Source organism: Atta colombica, unplaced genomic scaffold (assembly GCF_001594045.1).
Source record: "Atta colombica isolate Treedump-2 unplaced genomic scaffold, Acol1.0 scaffold387, whole genome shotgun sequence".
NCBI lineage: Eukaryota > Metazoa > Arthropoda > Insecta > Hymenoptera > Formicidae > Atta > Atta colombica.
Window position 1 is genome coordinate 26,618 of NW_017259496.1, and position 23,363 is coordinate 49,980.

A 23,363-nucleotide genomic window follows, 5' to 3' on the forward strand; every position below is an offset into this window, starting at 1 on the left:
TTATGTTTGACGGAAAATAAATAAATGTTTGAAGCGTTCCTCGAATTATTATCGTGGATCGCATATTTATGTAATTCTCTCTCAAGTAGAAGAGTGCAATCGTATTGAGTTTAGTCATTGACTATAATTGTAAAATTACGTGGATACATTCTAAAAAATACCAGTGTCTATATATATAAATCTCACTATTAATATTAACATCAATATGATGTGGATTTAATATCATAGATTTTAAATTCACACTATAATAATGTAAACACCAGAGGTGTGAAATCCACGCCACGTTGGTGTTAATATTAACATAATGTGGATTTCAAATTTCTAGTGTTTACATTAACATTACCATAGTGTGTATCTAAAATCTATAATATTAAATCTACATCATATTGATATTAATATTAATAGAGATATTAATATTAATAATATAAGATGAGATTTATACATATAGACGCCGCTATTTTTTAGAATGTATCCATGTAATTTTACAATTATAGTCAATGCATACCGATATTTTTTAGAGTGTATATGTAATATTTTTCTAAATTTTATATTCTCGTATTCTCTTATCTTTGATCAAACTAAATTTCTATTCTATTTGAATATTATCATGTACAAATTTACATGTTTTGTTACAAACAAATTTGTGTTTTTTTTTTGTATTTTTTAATTTATTATGCCATATTTCTATATAACTTATGATATGTTTTATTCCTCAGGATAACGCTCATGTGACATTTTTTCTAGGATGGAAAAATAAAAAAATTCTGCATTACCTTTATAATGATAAAAATTTTTATTTTTCATGCTTCTGCCTTAGAAAAGAACTCATCGTTACCTTGATGTTTATTTTTTATAAATAGATATTACTTTTTTGAAATTGTTGAAAGATTTCAATTTCAACTCTAACTTCTCTCTCTCTCAAAACTGTGCGTTTAAATATCACAAGTATAAAGCTATGCCCAATATAGTGGATGTTGATTGCCAGTGGGTTAATTACCGGGCTTAATCGTTCAACGTAATTAGTTCTGCATCACATTGTATTGCACAGTTTGCACGTTATAAGCCAGTTCTCCCGGCTCCGCCGCGATTCGTCTCGGTATTTTACGTGCGATCCGTCGCGCTAGTAAAAAACTCGCGGGCGATTCGCGACGAGCGACTCGAAGGAGAAGAGAGGGGTGAAAAAGGGTGAACGGAAAAACGGGAAGAGATAAAACGTCGCTGGTGATGCGCTGCAACGTTCCACCGGGATGATAAAGGAAAAGCCACAAGTCTAATCTCGTAGGTAGAGTTTTACGGCCGCGTCTCCGTACCACAATTACAGTTCATTGAACCTGCCGCGAAGGGCGTGCGAGAAAGGAAAAGGGGCACGTCGGTGTATTTAGCGCGCAGATAACGCCATTTTAAACAATGCTTCCGATTATCTAGATGAGATTCAACGAGAAAATGAGCGCGATAATAGCTGATAACGTAGTCAACGCGCGCTTCTGCTTTTGTGTTGAAATCGTTTGCACTGTTCCGGTTGTTTTGAATGGCCTTTCTGGTACTTTCTGAGAAGAGATGTGAGAAAAAAAACAAGGACAAAGAGAAAAAGAGAGAGAGAGAGAGAGAGAGAGAGAGAGAGAGAGAAATGTCATGATACAATTGCATGTCCGAATGAATAAATTTACCCGCTAGATATAAAGTAATATTATTTTCAAAAGAAATGCTTTTAAGGTAATTAAAATATGACTTGCAGCTATGAATTTATTTTCCATCATTTCAAACTTTGTTAATTTCAAACTGAAATGAATATAAAATCACTAATGATTTAAAGTACATTTGAAAATATTTTTAATTAATTGATGAATATATTTAATTAAATTTGTTTTTGACAAAATAACGAATAAAGTCCGAACTTCTTTCTGTTCTCATTGTGAAAAAATATTAGAAAAGCCTCCTTATTGAGCTATTGCTCAGAATATTGATAAAAAAAGTATTCAAGTCATTTACGAACGTATATAACAGTTGAAAGCTAATATTAAGATATTTTTCGATAAATGTTTGTAAATAATCATAATTTATACTCATAAGTAATCAAAATGTTTGTTACGTATTTTGCTTTTTATCTATAAATTAGGTGATTGATTGGCAATGTGAACAGTCGAGGGTTAATTACTGAATTATTGTTATTGTTAAATATCAAAAGAGTAATTCAATTCTTTGAGTTAAATAATATTTTGTTACTTTTAACTTCCACACACACACACACACACACACACACACACACACACACACACACACACACACACACACATATATATATATATATATATGTGTGTGCCAAATGTAAATCCATTTCTATAATTAATTTCAAAATAAATAACGTCCATATTAACTTATGAGTTTAGTAAATAATAAATTAAATTTATGTCAAATTTAATATATTTTTTTAGTTAAATTTGTTTAATTAAGTTAATGATATATTGAATAGAAGCAGCATAACTTATAGAAATAATTAAATATCAAATAATAAAATTGAAATAATAATATTATCACAAAGGATTTCTATTATCTTTTAAGAAACAAAAATATCAATAATAAGAGGGCCGTTAATGGTCAGCGCGGTAAACAGTGCAATTTATCCAAATTACTTCAATATATCAAACTACAAATTATCATCAGTCAAATGAGGTGATTTGTATTGTAATTTAATTATGATACATTAAAGTAATTTGTATAAATGGGATTACGCACTGTTTACTGCGCCGACTCTTAATAGTCCTCCTATTAAGAAATGATTAAAAACAAATTGTATTAATAATATATCATAAATTGACATAATATGAATATTTAATAGCGATATACATCCCGTGAGATACACAGCGCAACATAACGCGTAGAGGGATGCGTGCGCGGCGCGAGCCTCCTCCCCCTTCTCTCGCTCGTGTGGTCCACCACCACACCACCCCGCGGACCTATATATTTCCTGGAGGGTCTCCCACTTTCGCCACTATCACTCCTGTCGCGGCGGCGTTCGTGCGCGCTACACACGCCCGCCGTTCTTCCTGCCGAGTTCACGCGGAGGCCGGAAGCCGCGATTCGTTTTTCGAGCGTGTACGCATCTTCGTATCTCCTTCTCGTTCGTCGCAACCCTTTGACATCTCCACGTTGGTTCAACAAAGTGGTGCGGTTCCTTTCCTGTCTCATCTCCTCTTCGAAAGGGAGACCAATTGTTGTGGTTGCGTGTACTTTCGGAACGAGACCAGCGACGTGTAACCCTTTTTTCCACGCGGGGTTGCGTGAGGGTTACGGGACATGTGTGCCACGTGGGCTGAGACGGAAGGTCCACCTGCCGCTCCTGCTGAGTGGGATTAGGCGAGCAGGCACGACGGTGAGTGAACGAAGCGAGTCAACTACTCCAAAATAATTATTATTAAATTTTGTTTATCTATTTATAATACTTTTGAACGTAAGTTCAAACGTAAGTTACTTTTATCGATTTTCTAGGAATGTCATATTTATGTAAGAATTCTAAACCTCACAATTATATATATATGTATATAAGGCCCTTCTTTTCTTGTGCGATTCATCTTTCGTCTTTTTCTTTGACGATAGAGAAAGAAAAAGATGAATAATGCAAAAAAATTTAGTCGAAAAAACTGGCTTATGATGAAAAGATACACTTTGCATTTAAAAATTAATATTGATATGTACTGATGAGAAATATCGTTTGTTTATAAAAATATCTAACTACTTGAATATTATACTACGTATATTAGAAATATTAATTATTCATGACAAATGTTTTTTTTTTTTTTAATAATTACGTGACACATTAAAAATTATACATATGGTATTAATTATCAGGATGTTTTCAATGCTACAAAAGAACTATCAAATAAATAACAAATAGAGCAGAAATAAATGTAGTCGGTTACTTTTCAAATATTTTACGTATGACATACATAATTTTATTTTTCGGTGCGACATAACGCTTGCGTCTACATTTTTGAATGTATTTACTCGTTTAAAGGCTGTTATGGTGGACATAAAATTAAAGATATCAAACGCGTCGGAAAAGGCGATGTCGGAGGAGAACGAATTTATCATCAATTTTTCCTGTAATTTATCATAGGGCCGCTTCTCTCTGCGCACTCACATATTCCTCGCAGCTGTTCATACAACAGATCCTCGCACGTCTTGCGACTAAAACCGCAACATAGATCTTCTTTATATCCATCAAATAGCGACTTAATATATCAACACTATAAATTGTGTGTCCATTACAACTCTTATCCGACCAATTCATCTGCGAGTGCTCTACTCGCAAATCGCGCATGTAATCACAGTTTTCCCGATGTCTGGTTAAAACAGAATTGTTAGCTAAAATAGAATCGAGAGTATCACAAAGCGTAAATTGATTGGATGTGCGTCTGCAAGTGATATCTGTTTTGATATTACAATAATGTGCGTTTCATTAACTAACTGTTATGTATGTAAAGAACGATTTTGCTGAAGTATTTAACAATTTAACTGTAAGATATAGATCCGAAAATAATTTTGTTGGACTATCGAAATAATTATGTAAGAATTTTAAGCATAAGTACTGCAAAAAGTTTTGATATTCCAGCAATCAGTTTAAGAGTCTTATATAATTATTTTGATAGTGAAATTTGAAATGTCAAAGTTACTTTTAAATCTGCATTGCTAAATTTTTAGATATTTTAACAAAATCGTTTTTTCCGTGAATTTCCTTAAGAATTTACAAGGAAATCATCGGAACTGTTTCTTACTCATTTTGATGAACTTTAGATGTGTACATTATAGAGCATAAAAAAATATTGTATCCATATTTTTCTGCTTAAGTTTTTTTTAAGTTTTAGAGATCGAAAGAATCCATGAAAATAACAGATTTTTTTTTATTTTCAACGAATATCTTGGAAACTATGAGGTATATAAAAAATGTTTTCTATAAAATTTTATGGTATTTTATACTTTTAGTATTCACATTTTTCGAAAATAAAAAAATTTTATTTTGATGGATTGCGTGATGTTTAAACCTTGCGATAAGCATATAAAAAAATATATATAAGTCTAATATTTTATTCTTTACATGTACCCAGAGTCCAACAAAATCGAGTAGTTCCGAAGTTGCCTTGTTAGTAGTAAACATTTTAAAATTGCGTATTATCGTATATAAGAGAAAATGACGATATTGCGCGATAATTACTCTGGCTTCGCTGAAATTTGATGTGATTATGGATATCATTGAACATTATACAAATTAAAAATAAAATTATTTACTTACTCGATTTAACTTCTAAATATAGATAACATTCATCTGCTTGTTGAGGATAATTCTTGACAGTAATGCAATTTCCGGATTAATTATCGTTATCTATTAGCTTTCTAACATAACGATTACAAATAATTACCACACTTGACTTGCTGCAGAAATCATTGATTTTGATTAACTAGATAACTTTTCTAACTAGCTTTGAATGTAAAATAATTGCATTAAATTATATATAGAAGTAAGAAAATATAATTGATAGGTCGTTTATTTGAAATCAATTTATCTCACGCTTTAATTATAATGTCCCACAAAGTGGCTACATTATTACAGTCAGTAGAAGAGAACGTATTGAATGTGCTTGCCCTAATTTTTTTGTCGACGTCGTCGACATACATGCACACACATTTGCGACACGCGTCGGTGTTGAAATAATTGCTGAACCGTCGGCTCTCTGAGCTATTAGTGTTTCCAGACGTGTCGTGAAGCTTTAAGAGGAATTCAGAGCGAATCTAATAAGCGCCAGCGTGACGACGGATGGCGCATTAAAGCTTGGTCGCGTCGTTTGGATGAGAAAAAAAGAAATGGGAAGCTTAACCTTCCCCCTGAAAGTTAAGACGATCAAGTCGGCCCTCGTCTTGTCCCTTCCGTCTTGCCTCTCGCCCTTACATGGCATCGTGATTTGTTGCGTGGCGTCTTTCTTACGCTGTCTGTACCACTTGTCCTGTTAATGACTTCATGTTTCGTCTACAGGATGGCCTGAGCCTCGGAGCAAATGGACCATTTACGAAAATCGAAAGATGATCCGCCGCCGCCGTGCATCTTTCCCGGATTTCCGCATCGACGAGGTCGCCGGTCCACCGTGATTAGGCTGGATTTCGGGTAAGTAGCACTATTATTCTTCTTATTCGAATTTATTTATGTTTATATAAATTTTCATGTCTTCATATAAACGTGGTACAGAAATAATACACCCAGGTTGCTTCAACTGATTAAAGAAATGTTTCTTTGCTATACAATTAAAGAAACAATTTCTTTGATTTGTGAAAAAATTTCTTTGATTTAAAATATTATTTTGTAAAATTAAATAAAATTAAATAAAATTTATTTGATTTAAAGAAATTATGTTCAAATCTAAGAAATGGCCTTCAAATCATGATTTCAAATATTTATCCGTCTTTGAATATCTTATATCCGTTTACGTATTTACTAATCTTTTGTTAATTATTAGAACTAGAAAAAGACGAAAAGTAAGTTGCATTAAAGTTTAGCTGTCTTGAAAACATTCGATCAATACATGTCGAAAATTTTTAAAGTCAAATTTAAAGAATCAAATAACATTAAACTTTGCAAATCTTTTCTCTGGGTGTACAACATGTACGCGAAAAATATGCGTATTAAATTTTTAATAATAGTGTGATGAAGTAGGTACATGATGGCAAGAAGTTCTACCTGAATGCTACAATTTAAAACATGACAAGCATGACTCATGTTGAGCTTTTAATTGATGTGAATTCAGCGTGTCGAGACTTATTTCTTTAACTCGATCATGCCAGAATTAGAAAGTACAAAGGTCAGTAAAGTATTAGCAAAAATGTAAGGAAATCGCGTATGTGATTAAAAATATGGAGATTCGAATCTTTCAGATTTTGGAGAGAGAATCTCAAATTCAGATATCTATTCATCTGTCTTTGAATATTTTATGCTTGTTTTCAATCTCAGTTTTCAACTTACTCGTCTTTTGTTAATTATTACAATTAGAAAAAGACAAAAAGTAAGTTGCACTAAATTTAGCTGCCTTGAAAACATTCGACGATCAATGTATGTCGATACATACGAAGATTTTTAAAGCCAAATTCGAATCCAATAACATTAAATTTTTCGAAGATAAGAGGTCAGATATTATAAATTATTCAAGATACTCGTTGAAAATATACATTCGAGCCGGACATCCTGTACCTCTACATTTGAATAACACGCAGGTTTGAGGTACCGCTTGAAAGCGTGCTTTCTGCGTGCAAAATCTGAAGCGCGCTCGTGGAAGATACATCGAGAGTAACTCGCTGCACGCGAGTGAGTTACGATATAATTAAGCGCCGGTATGCAAAACGGGAGATACTCGGTCGTTAGAACACACAGGTGGCATTGATGAATTTATAAGCGTTGTTGAAGGTAACGATTAGACGGTGAAACATTTACAGTAGTTATTATCTCTTAATCTTTATGAGTATGGATTATTATCAAAATAAAGTCAGGTAAATGTACATATATGAAATAAGCAGCAGAAAATAGTAAGAAGTTTCTCGAAAATTTAGAAGCATTATTTAAACGTTACAAAAAGAACAACAACTTTAGAAAGATCAGAAATAAAAAAAGTACAAGAAAACTAAACAGATCACAAGTTATTAAAGAGTTGGGAAAAAATATATTAAAACTCTTTCAAAATTTATTTTGAAAGCTCACTTGAACACGAAGAAAAAAGCCGCTCAAAATCGCAAATAAAATCAGATAAATATAAATATACTAATAAATGACTACACTGAGAAAAAAGGCTGTTTCAAAAAAATATTGATTGATTCAATTAAATACAGCGATTACAGGCTATCAAGCAAATATTTAATAATTCAAATAAATATTTGTTAAATTAAACAATTAACATGTTTTAAAACAAGATTTTGTTAATCTAAATATATAAATATTTGAATTAAATAATCACTACGAACTAAACGCATGTAATAACTTTTTTCTCAGTGTAGTAGAATAGTAGAAAGTTTCAGAAAAATTAGAAGTTTATTCAAAAGTTACATTAATACAGTAATAAAAATTCTAGATAGATCAGAAATAAAAAATAAAAAATTAAATAAATCAGAAGTTATAAAAATAAAAAATTGAGAAAAATAAAATTCTTTTCTTTATGTTTATCTTTATTACTGTACCACGCCTATACGAAGACATGAAAATTCACACACGGAAAAAAATATTTGAATTAACTGAAATTCTGGTGGAAAATGAACGATCTAGAATTCTAGTTAGAATTCTACAAGATTTCTGGTTAAATAAAAAATAAAATTTCGTTAAATCTCTTTCGAAATTTATTTTGAAGACTCACTCGGATGCGAAAAACTTCCCGTTTTTACATTATAAGAGTAAAGTTTTGTCTCGGATTAACAGATTCTTATTAAGTTAACTCTAGCGTCGCCTAAGATCGATTCGCGCGATGAATGTGCGATATGCGTAATGAATGTGCAATTTGAGCTGCGATGTATTTTACGAATTAATTTTAATCGGGACGAAGCGAGAAGACCGGATGAGCAAGAAAATTCCTATTCTCACGCGAAATAAGAGCCCTTTGATCATCAAGCTCGTCATCTTAACGACGGGACGTCTCTCTTTTTCCCCGATGCGTACACTGCGGATAATGTCGGGTGGTTTATTCTAATGGCGAACACCTCTCGTAATAATTCTCTCGATGTGTGCGCATCGCGCGCACCAAGCCTGCAGAACGGGACATCAATCCTCGCTCTCGTTACCTTCGATGCTCCGGGCAGAGAATCTCTTGTTATCCGCGGCCGTCTCTCTTTATACCATGTGCATGCCGATGCCGTTGCATAATTACCGGGTTTTGATCAGGCAAGTGCACCGTTGCGTTTTCGGTTTCTTCGAAAAAAAAATGCAGAATTCCGATCTTCTTGGTTGCACGTGTCTTCTCTTTTGGTCGATTCTTTTCTCGAAACGTGACTTCACGTGATATTCATTCCTTGCATCTAAATCTTCACTCTCGCATTGTTCGTTGTACGACAAAAATGACATGACATTATTAGATATGTATTGTAGTGATATAAAAGCAATATAAAATTATTACATATGTATAGTGATACAAAACGAAAAATCTATTTTTTAGTTTAAAGATAAAATTACGTTTTAAATTTTTATTTTTAGCTGTTATAGCTCTTTAATTTCGATTAAGTGACTTCTAGACGAATAATATTATTGTATAATATTGATATCCTCTTTAGAAAATTCAAAACAATTTTAATATAATCTCCAGACGATCAATGATTGCGTAATATTTCAAATATTGTGTAATAACATTGGTCGTTCAAGAACCGCGGTCAGTTCGAAGTCGCTTTAATAAAAAACGAAGGATGTAATATGTGAGTATACAGATTTAAAGTAAAATTTTACTTTTAGGAGAGGAAGTTATAAAATAGATTTTCCGGTTTTTATATTATTATGATACATATAATGATTTTATGTCAAGTTTTCTACAGTTTAAAATAAATTAATTTTTTCATAGGTGCATGAAAATATTATGAAATTTAAAAACTAATACATGCGAGTCTTTATTTTTCATGCATTTTTCTACAATTCTTTCCTCTCTTTCTCATTACATAATTATATTCGGTTTTAATTTTTTGTAAACAAGTATTTTAGGATTATTAAAGTTGGCTATTTTCCGGCGCGGAATATCTTTATGCGTCAGAAACGGAAGAACATGAATCTCTGCAAATTTCTCTGTTCCCTTATCTCGAATTTCCGTGGTACGTACGCGGAACAAGTGCTAATTACTCCTGTTTTAATAGCGAAGTAACTGCGGTGCATAAAAATTTCTACAGCGAGGTTATTAAATTCCCGCTTTAACAGTGGAAGCAGACACAAAGCGTAGAAATGCGAAAAATTAGTTATGCCATGCCGTATTGCGGTTATCTTCTGTCTCGCGCGAATGTTTTGCTGCACTGAAATAAAAGCGCTTTTTCTGGCAGAACAAGTATATAATGTTTTATAACACTGCATAGAGTTAATTATATAAAAGTGTAATAATGTACAATATTTTGCTTTTTATCATGTCGAAATGAATTCTGACGGAATGAAGCCGAAATTCGACATTACTTACGAATCTGTTTTTATTTTCTCAAAAAATTTGAGCAGCCTCCAATATTCATAATTCATAAATTATAATAGTAAGTAAAAATGTTAAAAATGTAAAATACAAGAAAGTGAAAAATCATATTTGGTCAAAGTGAGTCTTGCTGCCTAGTAATAATTTTGTATAAATTGTACAATTTATTATTTATCGATCTGGAAGTACAATCCTAAACTGAGCTGGAATATGTAATATTACAAATTAAATTGACAAGTGATTTAATAATATCATTAATAAATTCTGTAAAGAATTATATTTTTCATAAATTATATATTCTTGCTAGCGTCACAAATCATCACAGATTATACAAATTATGAGTTATTATCGATCGAACGCCGAGAGTAATCGACTAAAATAAAAACAAAGTATTTAACATGGATTCGTTTTTCGAGATTATTCACCGCGGGGGGAGGTTGGAAACGTGCCTGGCTACCTTGTGAGTGCACTTTTACCATGCTCTGCGACGAATAAAATCGTTCGCGGCGAAACGATTCAAGAGAGAGCCTACACGTCGCTCGTCGACGTTGACGTCCGTGAAGGTACAATAACTCGTGCATCATCCGCGTGCAACGTTAATCCCCTGCCAGTGAGGGGATGAACCTCCTCCTCTTCTTCCCTCTCCCTCCAAAAGAAAAAAAGTAAAATCGACGACGAACAATAAGCAATCTGTGGCAGATCCGTATGGTAATTATATTGAGTCTGGACGTGCACGGATACGATTACTGCATAGACTTTCCGCGGATCACATGCGGTACACATTACATACGGTATGCGGTCGTTTACCGAAATGAGTACACAGGGCGTCCCAGAATCCACGCACTTTCCCGCAATCGTGTACCTCCGAAACAGGATCAGGAAAGTCACGATTTCTTTGTCGTTTAGGTTTCATGTTAGATACAGTCAAACAATATATGGATTTAATAAATTAAATTTTAATTATGTGAATAATTAACAAAGCTTTATTATAATATTAATTATATTATAATTATAATATTAAGTGAAACTTAATGTAATTGATGGATACAATATTAGTTATATTATAATATTAAATGGAACTTAATGTAATTAGTTAATTATATTTATATATACAATATTGAGTTCCATTTACATTATTAACTTTATTATACAATTATTATACAATTAAATAGAGCTTTATTTGACAGAATCATCAATTTGAATTTTAAATTCAAAGCTACTTTGTTAGATTAGAAAAGGAGATGTCAATTCTAATCTGATGAAAAGTATTGTATTTGACAGAAAATATTTCTGAAACTCTTTGTATATGTTTATTGTGTATTGTCACATCTGTGACACAAGTCTTTCTCATTATCTCTTTGCGTTCAACTGTTATCGCTCTGACAAAATAAATCCAGCTATATAAAGTTTCTTTTGATCGAAATTCACAGTATAAATCTTAGAAATGAATGAACTTCTTTTAGAAAAAAGTATGCATTACTTTTTATTTACTACATTCTGTTTATTTATACAGAAATTTTTAAATAGAATTCGTGATTATTTGGAAATGAATTAGCGAATCAGTCTGAAACTAAAGCGATCGTTTTAATAACGAAATAGTAATTTCGGATAATAATTTGAAGTCTTCCATTTTAACTTTAATCGTTCCGAAATTTCTTGAATTGACATTCGCGAATCTAATGTAACTTTAAATTAATGTGTCTTCGCTTAAAGTTAACTTAATTAAATGATTATTTTTTCTTTTTAAAAGATTAAAATCTGGATTAAAATCTGAAGAATAAAATTACGTAACTTAAAGTTGCGAGGTTATGAAAAATAATTGTTATAAACAATTTTTCACGTAGTTGAAGGAAATGTCAACTGGATTCGCGAATTAGGGTTAAAAATACTATATCGAACGCGTTTTATCGTCACCGTGTACAATTCGTTCGCAGAGCAAGAACACTAATTGTAAATATATATGCAATGACTTTATATGCTTGTCATGCGCAACGTATATTGAATCGGTCAAATATCGAGCATTAATCTGGAATGAACGAGAGCGGGCGACCGTTCACCTTTCCGAGGTGCGAATTCAAAATCAAGGCAGAACAACGCGATGCGATTAATATCGATTATTTACGACACGCTCGTACGGAAGAGCGAAGGTTTAATTGTACGCACGCAGCGAATTACCATACAGACACGTAAACGCAATGTGCGCGCGTTACGTCCATTAGCCGCGCCTCGAAAACGAACGCGTCGGAGAAATCTGAAGGGCAGCGCAAGCACGCCGCGCCGCGGCGTGCGAACATCCTTTGATCTTCGCCGCGCGTGCGAAATGTGCGTTTCCGCATCGTGCATCCCGCCGAGATGCATCCATGCGCAATTGGATCACGGGATTCACGAATATTTTAGCGTTTTGCACATCGTGTATCTCTTAATCTGCCAGTACTTTGCGGGGACTATCGGTACCTCGCGTTGAAAATCCGACAAGGCAGCTTTCGATAAGAGCAATCTGCACCTGCAATATCGTACGCTGTAAATACAAAAAATGTTTGAAAAAGTATATATCGCTCCGCCTGATTTAAAAAATGAAATAACTAAAAAAAATATGATTTTCAAGTTATTACAAGAACGAGTTAAAGAAATATTATCATATCAATTATGAACTAATTTAATAAAGAATTGTCAAAATTCTTACTATTAAAAAATGGTGGTGTAAAAAAATCTGAATACATATCCCTAATGTATGCTAATGTTTAACCAATGTTTCGCCAATGAATTGCTGCTCGGGAATTTAACAAAATTATTTTCAGATCTAGCTAAATTTTCAGATATTTTAATAAAATCATTTTTTCCGTGTATTCTTTAATAATCAATAATTTTTCGTCAAGTTAAGTTAGAAAAATAATTTTTCCCCTTTTCTGGGAAACTTAATTTTTTTTATTAAAGCGAATCTTTGCGTTTAAATATTTCTATGTGAATTCAGATACATATCTGATTTTGAAGAATGTATACAAATTATATGTACATAAATTACACAGAAATATGTAAATACTAAGTTATGACCGGAGAAATATAGGAATTTCCATATTTAATTAGATTTATTCTCATCGGTCCAAATTCGTATCATATTGTTTAATTTTTTAAGTTGTGTCTTTTGAAGCAAGAGAGTGATATAGTTGAAGCAAGAGAGTGATATAGAAAAAATATTTTCAACCAAGCAAATGCAATCTCATTAACTGAACATTTCTGTTCTCTATGAAGTTCTCTAGTAATCTCTTTATGAAGACATCCAATAGCGAGGCGAACTTAATTAATTTGTTTTATAAGAATGAATAGAGAAATGCAAAAAATAACTTCTCCAAGCGTTTGTTACCTCATCGGCAAACGATGAAGCCGGCGGCGTAGCATCAAAGTTTCCGTCATGCATACGCGTGCGTTTATCAACGGCGATACATAGATTTGAAACAAAATTATATGTTTTCAGAGTCGTCCACGTTCGCGATTAATAACCCGCTCTCGTGACCGCCATAGATTAACATCATTAAATGGCGTAATAGAGCATCGTATCTCCACGACTTTCAAAGTCTCTAATGACGCCCGAAGCAAACTTGCTGGGTAATTGCAAATCGAGCGTTTCTATTCCGCGCGAACGCGCGTCCTGATCGATTTATTTCAAGCCGGTACCGAGAGGTTCCCTCGAGAGAGAAGGAGCGAACGTTCCCATCGAAACTGAAGATAGAATCGCCGCAATGAACTCGCACTCGTCTCATGAGAACATACAAGGAGTACATACAAGGAATACTATTCATAAGTTGAGCGGAACTTAAGAGCAGTTCATGGCGCCTCTTGGTGTGTAGTCACCTCGTAATTTTCATCGTTGGATTTTTTTTCTGCGAACGCGTATTTACGGGAATATCGGTATTGCACATGCTTCTAGTTAGTCTCGACGTTTTACCGAGGCTGGGATATTCGAAGCGAAATTGCGAGGCGCGTCAAAGAAAATGATTTATTGCATATTAATCTTGTGATCTTGGAGGTAATAAACTATACAGTTTTTCTTACATTAATTTCGAATATCATATCGTTATGATTTAATTTCGTTGAAAATTAAATCTTAACGATCTAACATTCATACTATATGATATATTGTAAGATATATATACTGTCTGAAGTATGTAAAATGTATTTTATATTATTTTTGCGTTATCTTTAGATGTGGTCTTTGAGTAATAAGTCATACAGTCTTTCTTGATTATTAATTTTGAATATTATATAGTTACGATTTAACTTTCAATGTTTTGAAAATTATCATAACGATCTAATGTTTAAAATTAATGTAAAAAAGACTTTGTACGATTTATTACCTTGAGGACACCTACATATGTCTAAAGACAAAAATAATATAAAATATGTTTTATATACGTTAGACAATATAATATTATAGTTTTATAGTATATCATAATAAAATATGAACAGAATAAAAATAAAAAGATAATATCTAGAAGATAGAATAAAGATAAAATAAGAACGTATTTTTACGAGAAGTATATCTTGGAAAAATAATTGTGGGGCAATAAGTCTTTATGCGCGATTATCTCCTAACAGCTTTTTTCTTTTTTTACAACGGTTGTCCTCCTCGTCCCATAAAAAGATTATCAATCTCCCAAGAATGAAATTCGCGTCGAAGCAACGGGCACCTTGTAGCTTTTGTCACGTGATCGCGCACGTTCGGATCACGATGTACTTTGTCGATTCGAGGATGTCAGAGAGACGCACGTCGCTTCGGACCTCTCACGAATTCGTTATCGAGGCTTCAGTAAGTTGATTTCCATGTCGTTATCTGAGCCTATTAAAAACAGTCGCATTAAAGAACGGTCACATGACCGTTGCACCATTCAATATGCCGCATAATTTTTCTCAATCTTGATGTTCCACATTCAGCTTTTCCAAGAAAGAACGTTTTCAAATATTTTTATTTGTATCATAGTGTTTGTGACTTATATATATGTGAATGACGTGATCGAATTTTGAAGGAAATAAATTTATGGATAAATCTATCCCTTTATGGAAAGAACAATTTTGCTAAACTATCTAAAATTTTAGATGGATACGGATTTGAAATAATAATTTCGTTAGATCATTAGATCATCAATAGAATTACAAAAACATTATGTAGAATGTTGTGTTAATGTCAGTGCTATAAAAATTTTAATATTCTAAGTAATCAGCTTGAACGTTTTACATAAGTAATTTTGATGGTCCAAAAATTATTATTAGATTTAAAAATAATTTGTTGGATCATGAAAATAATTATATAAGAAACTCAAGCATAATGAGCAATAATTTTGTAAACAAATTTGATATTCTAGCAATCAGTTTGAGCGTCCGACATTATTTTAATGATCCAAACAAAATTATTTTCAGATCTAGCTCAATACTTTTAAATACTTCAGCAAAACCGTACTTTTCGTACGTCATTAATTAATATAATATTTCAAATCCTAATGACTTTATATGTTTCATTAATCGACGAAAAGATTTCCGGTAACATAACATTATTAAGAATATAATTGAAGTTGCAATGCGTTCACGCGTTATTAAGTATTAAATTATTAAATATTAAATATTAAATATTAAATGTAGCGGAAGAGATTTATGAGATTTATAAATAAGATGGCAATATTGCTTCTGTTATTATATTCCCACATTGTGTTCTCGAAAAGAAGTTCGCAGCAAGTAATACACGTTCTTTGCCACGGCAAGGAGTCTATGAATGCGCGATGCAGTCGTACTGCATCCGCGACCTCTTGTTCTCGTGTACCGAACAGGTGGTTGTGATACAAACCGAGTTTGAAATACGGTCGACCTGTAACAGCCAAGAAATTGCACGAGACCGACTCTTATTCGACTTCGTTCCACTACTATGTATTCATAGATAGACCGCTTGTACACAGAAAGAATGATTTTGTTGAAGTATCTAACAATTTAAGTAGATACAGATCTGAAAATAATTTTAATGATCCATCAAAATAATTATATTGGATGCTCGAGCCTACTAAAATGTTAAAACATTTGAAATATTGCAGTGTGTTATATTTGAACGTATACTACCTGTGCATATAATTATTTTGATGATTCAGCATATTTTTTCAGATTTGTATTTATCTAAATTTTTAGATACTTCAACTAAACCGTGCTTGTCGTGAATTCGAGCGGAATGATTTTTTTTCACGAATCATTCATAAATGTAGATGCTGTTAAAGCGCATTATTCAATTTTGTTACATTATACATATAATATTTCGCTCGTAAGACATAGTGCTCACTAAACGTTTTATCTTATTTGTAGACCAGAAAATTACACCGCTGAAATTACGCGTGTTATTCTCAACCAGCTGTGAAATATTGGCGATAAATTTATTTAAGTTTTCATAAAATTTATATTTATATTCAGTTGAGTATTTTGAGAGACAACGTTATAAACTTAAAATATATCTCTAACTTTCTTTTTCATCTTTTTTGGAATGAAATAAATAAAGCTGTTAGACGGAATCGTAGATTAATAAATTTTACGAACAGTGGAAAAGGAGGAGATGTAGGAAGAGATGTAGGAAATGTTCGAGCAGCTGTATAATAGGATTCCACTAGAGGCTCGAATAATGTTTCAGTTCGTAGATTTATCCGACTGCGGTCGCTTCCGGTGATCAATAATTTCCTAAGCTTCGGTTAAATGACCCGCGACTCGTCTGTTTCTCGCGGCTATTTGCGGCCGCGGCGATGCCGTACGCTTGAAACGCGTGTTGCCACAAGCGAGTCATTGACTCTCGTTTCTCTCGGGCAGAACTTGAAACTGACGAGAATTTGACAGTCCGTGCGGAACACACGATTATGCATTACGAGCGCGTCCCGATGTTTCCGGCAATTGCGTGCAATTTAGAAATCCGGCGTTTGTACATAACGCACGCAGGCTCTACGTGAGTCTGTTTGCGCGCGAGTCATTATCGCGGTCGTTGTCGCATCTCGAGAAGACCCACACCCCATTACCGGCATTGTGTTTGCATCGACCAGTCATCGTTCGACTGCGCTAAATGCAGCATCGAGTTGCAATGACAACGACGAAGCTGACGTTCATTCACGCCATTCCACGCATCTCGACAGACGCATTGTCTACAATTGCATATGTCATAGTACGTCGAACCCAATGCGATCGATTATATTGAATCTTTCCAGAGCCGAAATTTTAATTCCAACTGTTTACATCAAACTCTGTTTCTCTGAACATGTTATTTCACTAAATGATAAGACGACTTTATCTGGCATACTTTTCTGTTCTCAGTTTATTATTTACAAATATCTGCATCTGTTTATAATATTATATTGCACAGTAAAATCATTTGTATATATTTGTGTTAAAATACCGGTCCTTGTTAAAATTTTGAATATATCCGAGTGTAATTTAACATAACGCAATTATATTATTTGAATATTTCGTGTTAAAATATTCTAAAGTTTCAATCTCAGGCTTCTAAACCTATCAGTGAATCATCTCTCACTAATTCTTCTTATTTGATTATTTAATCATTGTAATCATTAAATTTATGTTATATCGTCAGATTTTATGGAATAATATTAAATCTTTCGTATTCTCTCATTTTGTACTTGACTGATCAATAATAGAATACAACTGGGAGCATGCTGAGCTAAAAAATTCAAAGTATAGTCAAAACATTCAACCAAATAAAGAATGTTCTTTGAATAGCGTTCTAATTACTATGCTTTAACTTATTAATCTTTTTTTTTGCTTTAATTTTTAATTGTGTTAATTTAAGATATTATATATAAATGTTAGTTTTAGTGAAGTAATATGCTTTCATAATTTGCTTACAAATTAGTGTTACATTTTTTACTAATTTTTTACATATATCCTAACTTACATATATCCTATTCATCTTATTAATACAAAAATTTTGGAACCGTTTGAGACATATGAAATGTATTATATCAACACAAATTTTCTAACTCTATATATATATATATATATATATATATTATTGACAATAGTATTATTGTCAATAGTAATATAATACTCTTTTTAACACTTCCTTTCTTCTATAATATATGCGTGCGTGCGTGCGTGCGTGCGTGCGTGCGTGCGTGCGTGCGTGCGTGCGTGCGTGTGTGTGTGTGTGTGTGTGTGTGTGTGTGTGTGTGTGTGTGTATAGGTAAAACTATTATTATCAGTACAGTGAAAAAAAGTCTGATAATAACTATTAAATGTTGAGTGAAATAAATTCAATCGAATACTCGGTTAATATAACCAAAGATAATTTTATCCTTCTAAATATTTAGTAACTATTATCAAACTATTAATTATATCATTATGTTTGGTATAAATATTTAAAAAAATACTAAATTTAGATAAATAAGATTATTTTTTATTATATTAACCGAACATTTAATTAAAATTATTTCATTCAACATTTATTTGTGATTAGTTATCACCAGATATTTTTTTTTAATGTATTATAAATTTCGAAGATGAAAATTCGGAAAAACACGAGCTGTATCAAGTAGCGAAACAGGAACACGTGTTCAAAATACCATTAGAGAGCAAACGAATTCCTTCGCATGCACACAATACTTTTAGTATCGATTGAAAACCACCGTTCATCGAACCTCTCCACGACGAAGCTTGTTGTCGAACCGATCGGAATTAAATTAATTTCGTTTGAAGAACTTGAAATTTTCGTGTTTCCTGTTACGGGATTCCTAGTGGCGCGCGTCAAACGAATCTCGGGAGGGCAGTGGCCACTCGGAAAATTCCATCTAACGCGGCCAACGAATCGTGTCGAGTTGTACCGCCATCATCCGCCGTGCTGCGCCATCACCGACTGCAATAACTGCATGTTTAATGCTGCGACGCATATCCGTGGTGCTCTCCCAGTTCGCTATCAATTCAGATCCCGATTCTCGTCATTCTTCCTCCTGCGCTTTGTCGGCGTCGATTGCGTCCTCCTTGTCGCAGAATGCCTATTGTACGAGCAAACGGTCGAAGGCTCATTCGGCATGCGGCTGTCGAGATCGTCGCGTTGCGTATGGCAACGCTGACGGAATACGCATTGCACGCGCCCGTCGAACACGTGTATTCTCTGTTCCTAAGAAGTCTCCTTCCTAGGTTTTTTACATCTTACAATTTTGATGCGACATAATAGAGAAACAAAGATATTTCCTTAATCCTTTGTCTGCAATCTGAATCTTTTTTGGCATAAGTGAAATTTACTTTCAAATTTCAATTTTTATTAAATAAAGGTTTTGACATTTACAAATTATTTAGTAATGTAATAGAGATGTCAAAAATTATTTTCCAATTTTTTCACATTTTTTGAAAGTCTAGAACAGTAAAAAAACTTGGACTGGACAAGGAAAACCCAAATTGCAGACGGAAGAGAGAGGTTAACTTATACTGTATTATAACTTATACCGTGTTTCTAATAATGTTTGTACTTATATTGTTAGAATGAAGGTGCACTTTTCAGTCAGTAAACTTGGTATCTGTTTCGCTTCGTGCGTTAATCTGGTGAACATATACGCAGAAACTTCCGCACCGCAGCACTCAAACTCAGCGCGATGAAGAGTGGCGGTTAAACTTGAGGGGCAAGAAGCGACGAGTTGCACTAACGAGAAGTAGCAAGTTGCAACGCCGGCGAAGACCGTCCAAATAAACTCGCACACTCGCGTCACTCTCGAAGAGAAGCGGGAGTTCTAAATTACTCAGTGCCAAGACTGGCAAGTGCGTAAACGAGTTTAGAGACCTTCGTGCGTTATCAACGGGTCAAGAGCATCAATTTAACATTGAGCGATGCGTTAACGCATCGTTCGCTCGCTCGTGGAGAGCAGGCGTTAACGGCTTTACTTAAGCGCGGAATCACGAACAGCAGGCGCGAGTCGGTAGGCCAAGGCACTTCGCCTTTCTTTCGACGACGGCTGAAACGCGAGCAGATCCTCCTCTCGCGTCGGGCTAATCGCATCGGCGACGACAAGACTCCCATCAACTGGCGGATATTGACGGAGGCCGCCGTCGCGCCGGTTCTCACTTTTTGCCGCTGTTATTTATAGCGGATTTACATAGCCTCCTCAAACTCGTCACGAACTTTTACCGCAAAGCCTGTAATTTACAGCGCGCGCGATCGACGCGGGGAAAGGCCCGTTTTAACTTTAATATTCTCTCATGTTCTTGTCTTGACGTTTTCAATGGCGTCCCGATCGAATGAGGCGAATGGTAGTAACATGAGAGTAATTTTCATTTAATTCGGAAATTATTATTAATGGCTTGTAAATTAAGTGCCGCTTTCCATGACATTTTTCTCTTTGCATTTCTAATAATAATGTCGTTATAGATTTATAACAATTTTATCAAATTAAGTTAATAATGCTGACATAGTGCTAAAATATCAGAGTTAATTTCTTCATCTGAAATTAATTACAATTAGAGGCAATAATTTAAAGTAATAGAATATTGTAGAATCATGATTATATTCGAGAATCTTTGGGAAGGTAGAAACAAGTGTGCCTAGACATGTGTATGTAATATGTATAGGATTTAAAGCTCCTGTTTACTCATCACTATCTCAGATTACAACATCTGAAGCAAGAAGATACGTAATAAAGATTGTTACAAAATATGTATTCAAATAGAAATATTTGTCAATAAAACAATATTTCCTATCGATCGAATAGACTTACAAAATTTACGGTACCCTCCTTTTATTTTGGAAAGGAATTAAAATTGTATTTATTCTTATATATAATTAATTCGACACTTGTCATAGATGTAAACATAACTTATTTTGTTTTTTATTATATATAGTTGATTCCTAGATTATTTATTAGTTAATAAAATAAAAGTCGAATTTTTTGTATACTTTACAAATCGATTATAAATATTTATTGAAATATATTTTTGTCTTATATATTTTATGTAGTTTATAAGAATTTTTATTGCGTATTTTCTCTTCTGAGTAATCTGAGATACAGTATAGTGATGAATAAAGAAATCTTAAAGATGTATGTACCACATCTCATTCAAAGCATTATTAAAAATATAAACATTTCATAGATGGTTCTATTACGCTTGACTATCCTTGTAAAATTTGAGCATAATTGCCTTATTAGTTTAAAAGTTATTTAATTTTTATGTTTGTTGTGATTTTTTTGTATAATCGCGTTTTTGTAGAATTTATTTGCAAATTTGATAAGATCCTAGTATTACAAATTAAATCAACTTTTTCATATATACTAATAAAACTATAATAAATATTTATATAAAAATTCATTTAGATCTACTTATTCGTTTAAAATTATTTATCTAAAACTGCAATAAAATATGGGCATTTCTCTGCATAAAGTCAAATTATTTATTATTTTGTTTTTTTTGTAGTTAATTTCAGATGAATTTACGAAAAATTTGCTGATGTTAGCTGATACTGTTTTTTTTATTTGATTTTTTGGCTGAGACTTTAGTTGACATTGTACAGTCAAACCATTTTTCTTAAGAAGCAAGCATCGTCATGTTCATCAAAATCAGGTAATCGTTGATACCACTTCTTGCCGTGCCTATTTATATCTTATAAAACAAAATATGCCTACATCTATCTACAAACAGCAAGTTTTGTCCCGAATATTTTCCGTTACATCTTAAATCCCACAATATAAGCTTTAATATATTTGACAAGCAAAGTATTTATATTTGTTAAAAAAAAAAAACTTAAGCATACTAATGTAGATTTTATATAAACCGCATATAAATTTACTTTATAGTATCACATTTTTTAAGACGTGAAATTTCCTAAGATATTTCCAAAGCAAAGTGTTTAAAATTTAAAATTTCATTAGTCTATCTGTTATTCTTAAAGCTATTCCATTTGTCAAACTCTTGGTCGGGCCATCCCGACAATTGCTGTTGTATTCTATAAACATAATCACGGTCACAGACCGACAAGATCTAATTAGCATAGAATGTCATTTAACAGAGTAATCGCAGCGAGTCGACCGTGTTGCGTAATCGCGTCGCGCACGTGCACCGGCGACATTGCGTCATTTGCGTCCGAGCGTGCCGCGATAACGCGTTCTCTCACCTAGGTGACAGTGGTGACAAGTGTAAATCGTAACGTGTAAACCTCCGTGCACGTTTATAAATTTCCTTCCTCCTCACGGCGATGCAGTCGGTCGAAGCATAAAGCGGCTATTGTGCTGCATTGCCAGGCAGTTCGGGGACGCCGGCATCGTAAGATAATTTCGAAAAAAATGGGGCACACTCTTATCCGCCCGACGAGTTTTACGAGCCTGTCAGACGACAACGATGTCGCCGACTTCGCTGCCACGCCAAAGTCGGACAACCTGACACGTATAAAGTTGCTGGGAAAGTCGTGAATAGTGATAAGTTAGTTCGAAAGAAAAAGATCACGCGATACGAAGTCTCTTGATATATAGCTCGCATTTTGCAAAGCTCGTCGCAGATGAAATTCTTATTATTGATAAGGATTTCTGCAATTTTTGCTACACTATTTTACGCGTTCGAATGTACGAAGTGTGTATAAACTACGTCAGTAGGACGCAATGCCGAAAAAAATCAAGCGAATTAAATGCTTAGATATCGCTCGGTGAAATCGAAAAATCATTCATGGATTATTATTTATAGTCCGTTTTTATTTTAAAACCGATTTAAGTAAGTGTCTTAAGATGCTAATACGGTTCTTCGTGACATTTTAATATTGTACTTAAGACGGTCTTAAATATAAGATCCAATTTTGAATATCAGCCAGGATCAACCGTGACAGGAGATGTGTTTCAAAATTCATTGCAAGTGCTGAAAATCTATAATGCACGTTACATAAACAGTATAGATAGCGGTGGTAGTGAATTTTAGAACACAACCAAGAGGATTATTATGTCACATCTCGAATAGAAATTGCAATATAATTTCTCGGATCTGTGGTTATAACGATCCCGTGTTACAGCCATCATACAAGAAATTAACATAAAAGAATTAGCCTTTAAAGATTGCCTCTATATTAGGATATGTAGGCTTTTTGCAATAAGCCATTAGTCATAATGAAAAGTCGGAGGTTAAAAATTGACGATTGTGAGTGGTCAATTTTTAGCTTCTGACTTTTGATTTATGACTAATGACTTATTGTAGAAGGCC

At 33.4% G+C, this 23,363-nt stretch overlaps 1 protein-coding gene across 1 annotated transcript in view; it reads left to right on the forward strand.

Annotated features, from left to right (window-relative positions):
• Positions 1-3,228: 3,228 nt before the first annotated feature.
• LOC108691081 (thrombospondin type-1 domain-containing protein 4-like) overlaps positions 3,229-23,363 on the forward strand; it is a 67,508-nt gene continuing 47,373 nt past the window's right edge. Inside the window, exons 1-2 of the mRNA XM_018198718.1 lie at positions 3,229-3,370; positions 6,026-6,154. Coding sequence (XP_018054207.1) covers positions 6,048-6,154 — 107 coding nt within the window. The 5' untranslated portion in view covers positions 3,229-3,370; positions 6,026-6,047. The remainder of the gene's footprint in view (positions 3,371-6,025; positions 6,155-23,363) is intronic.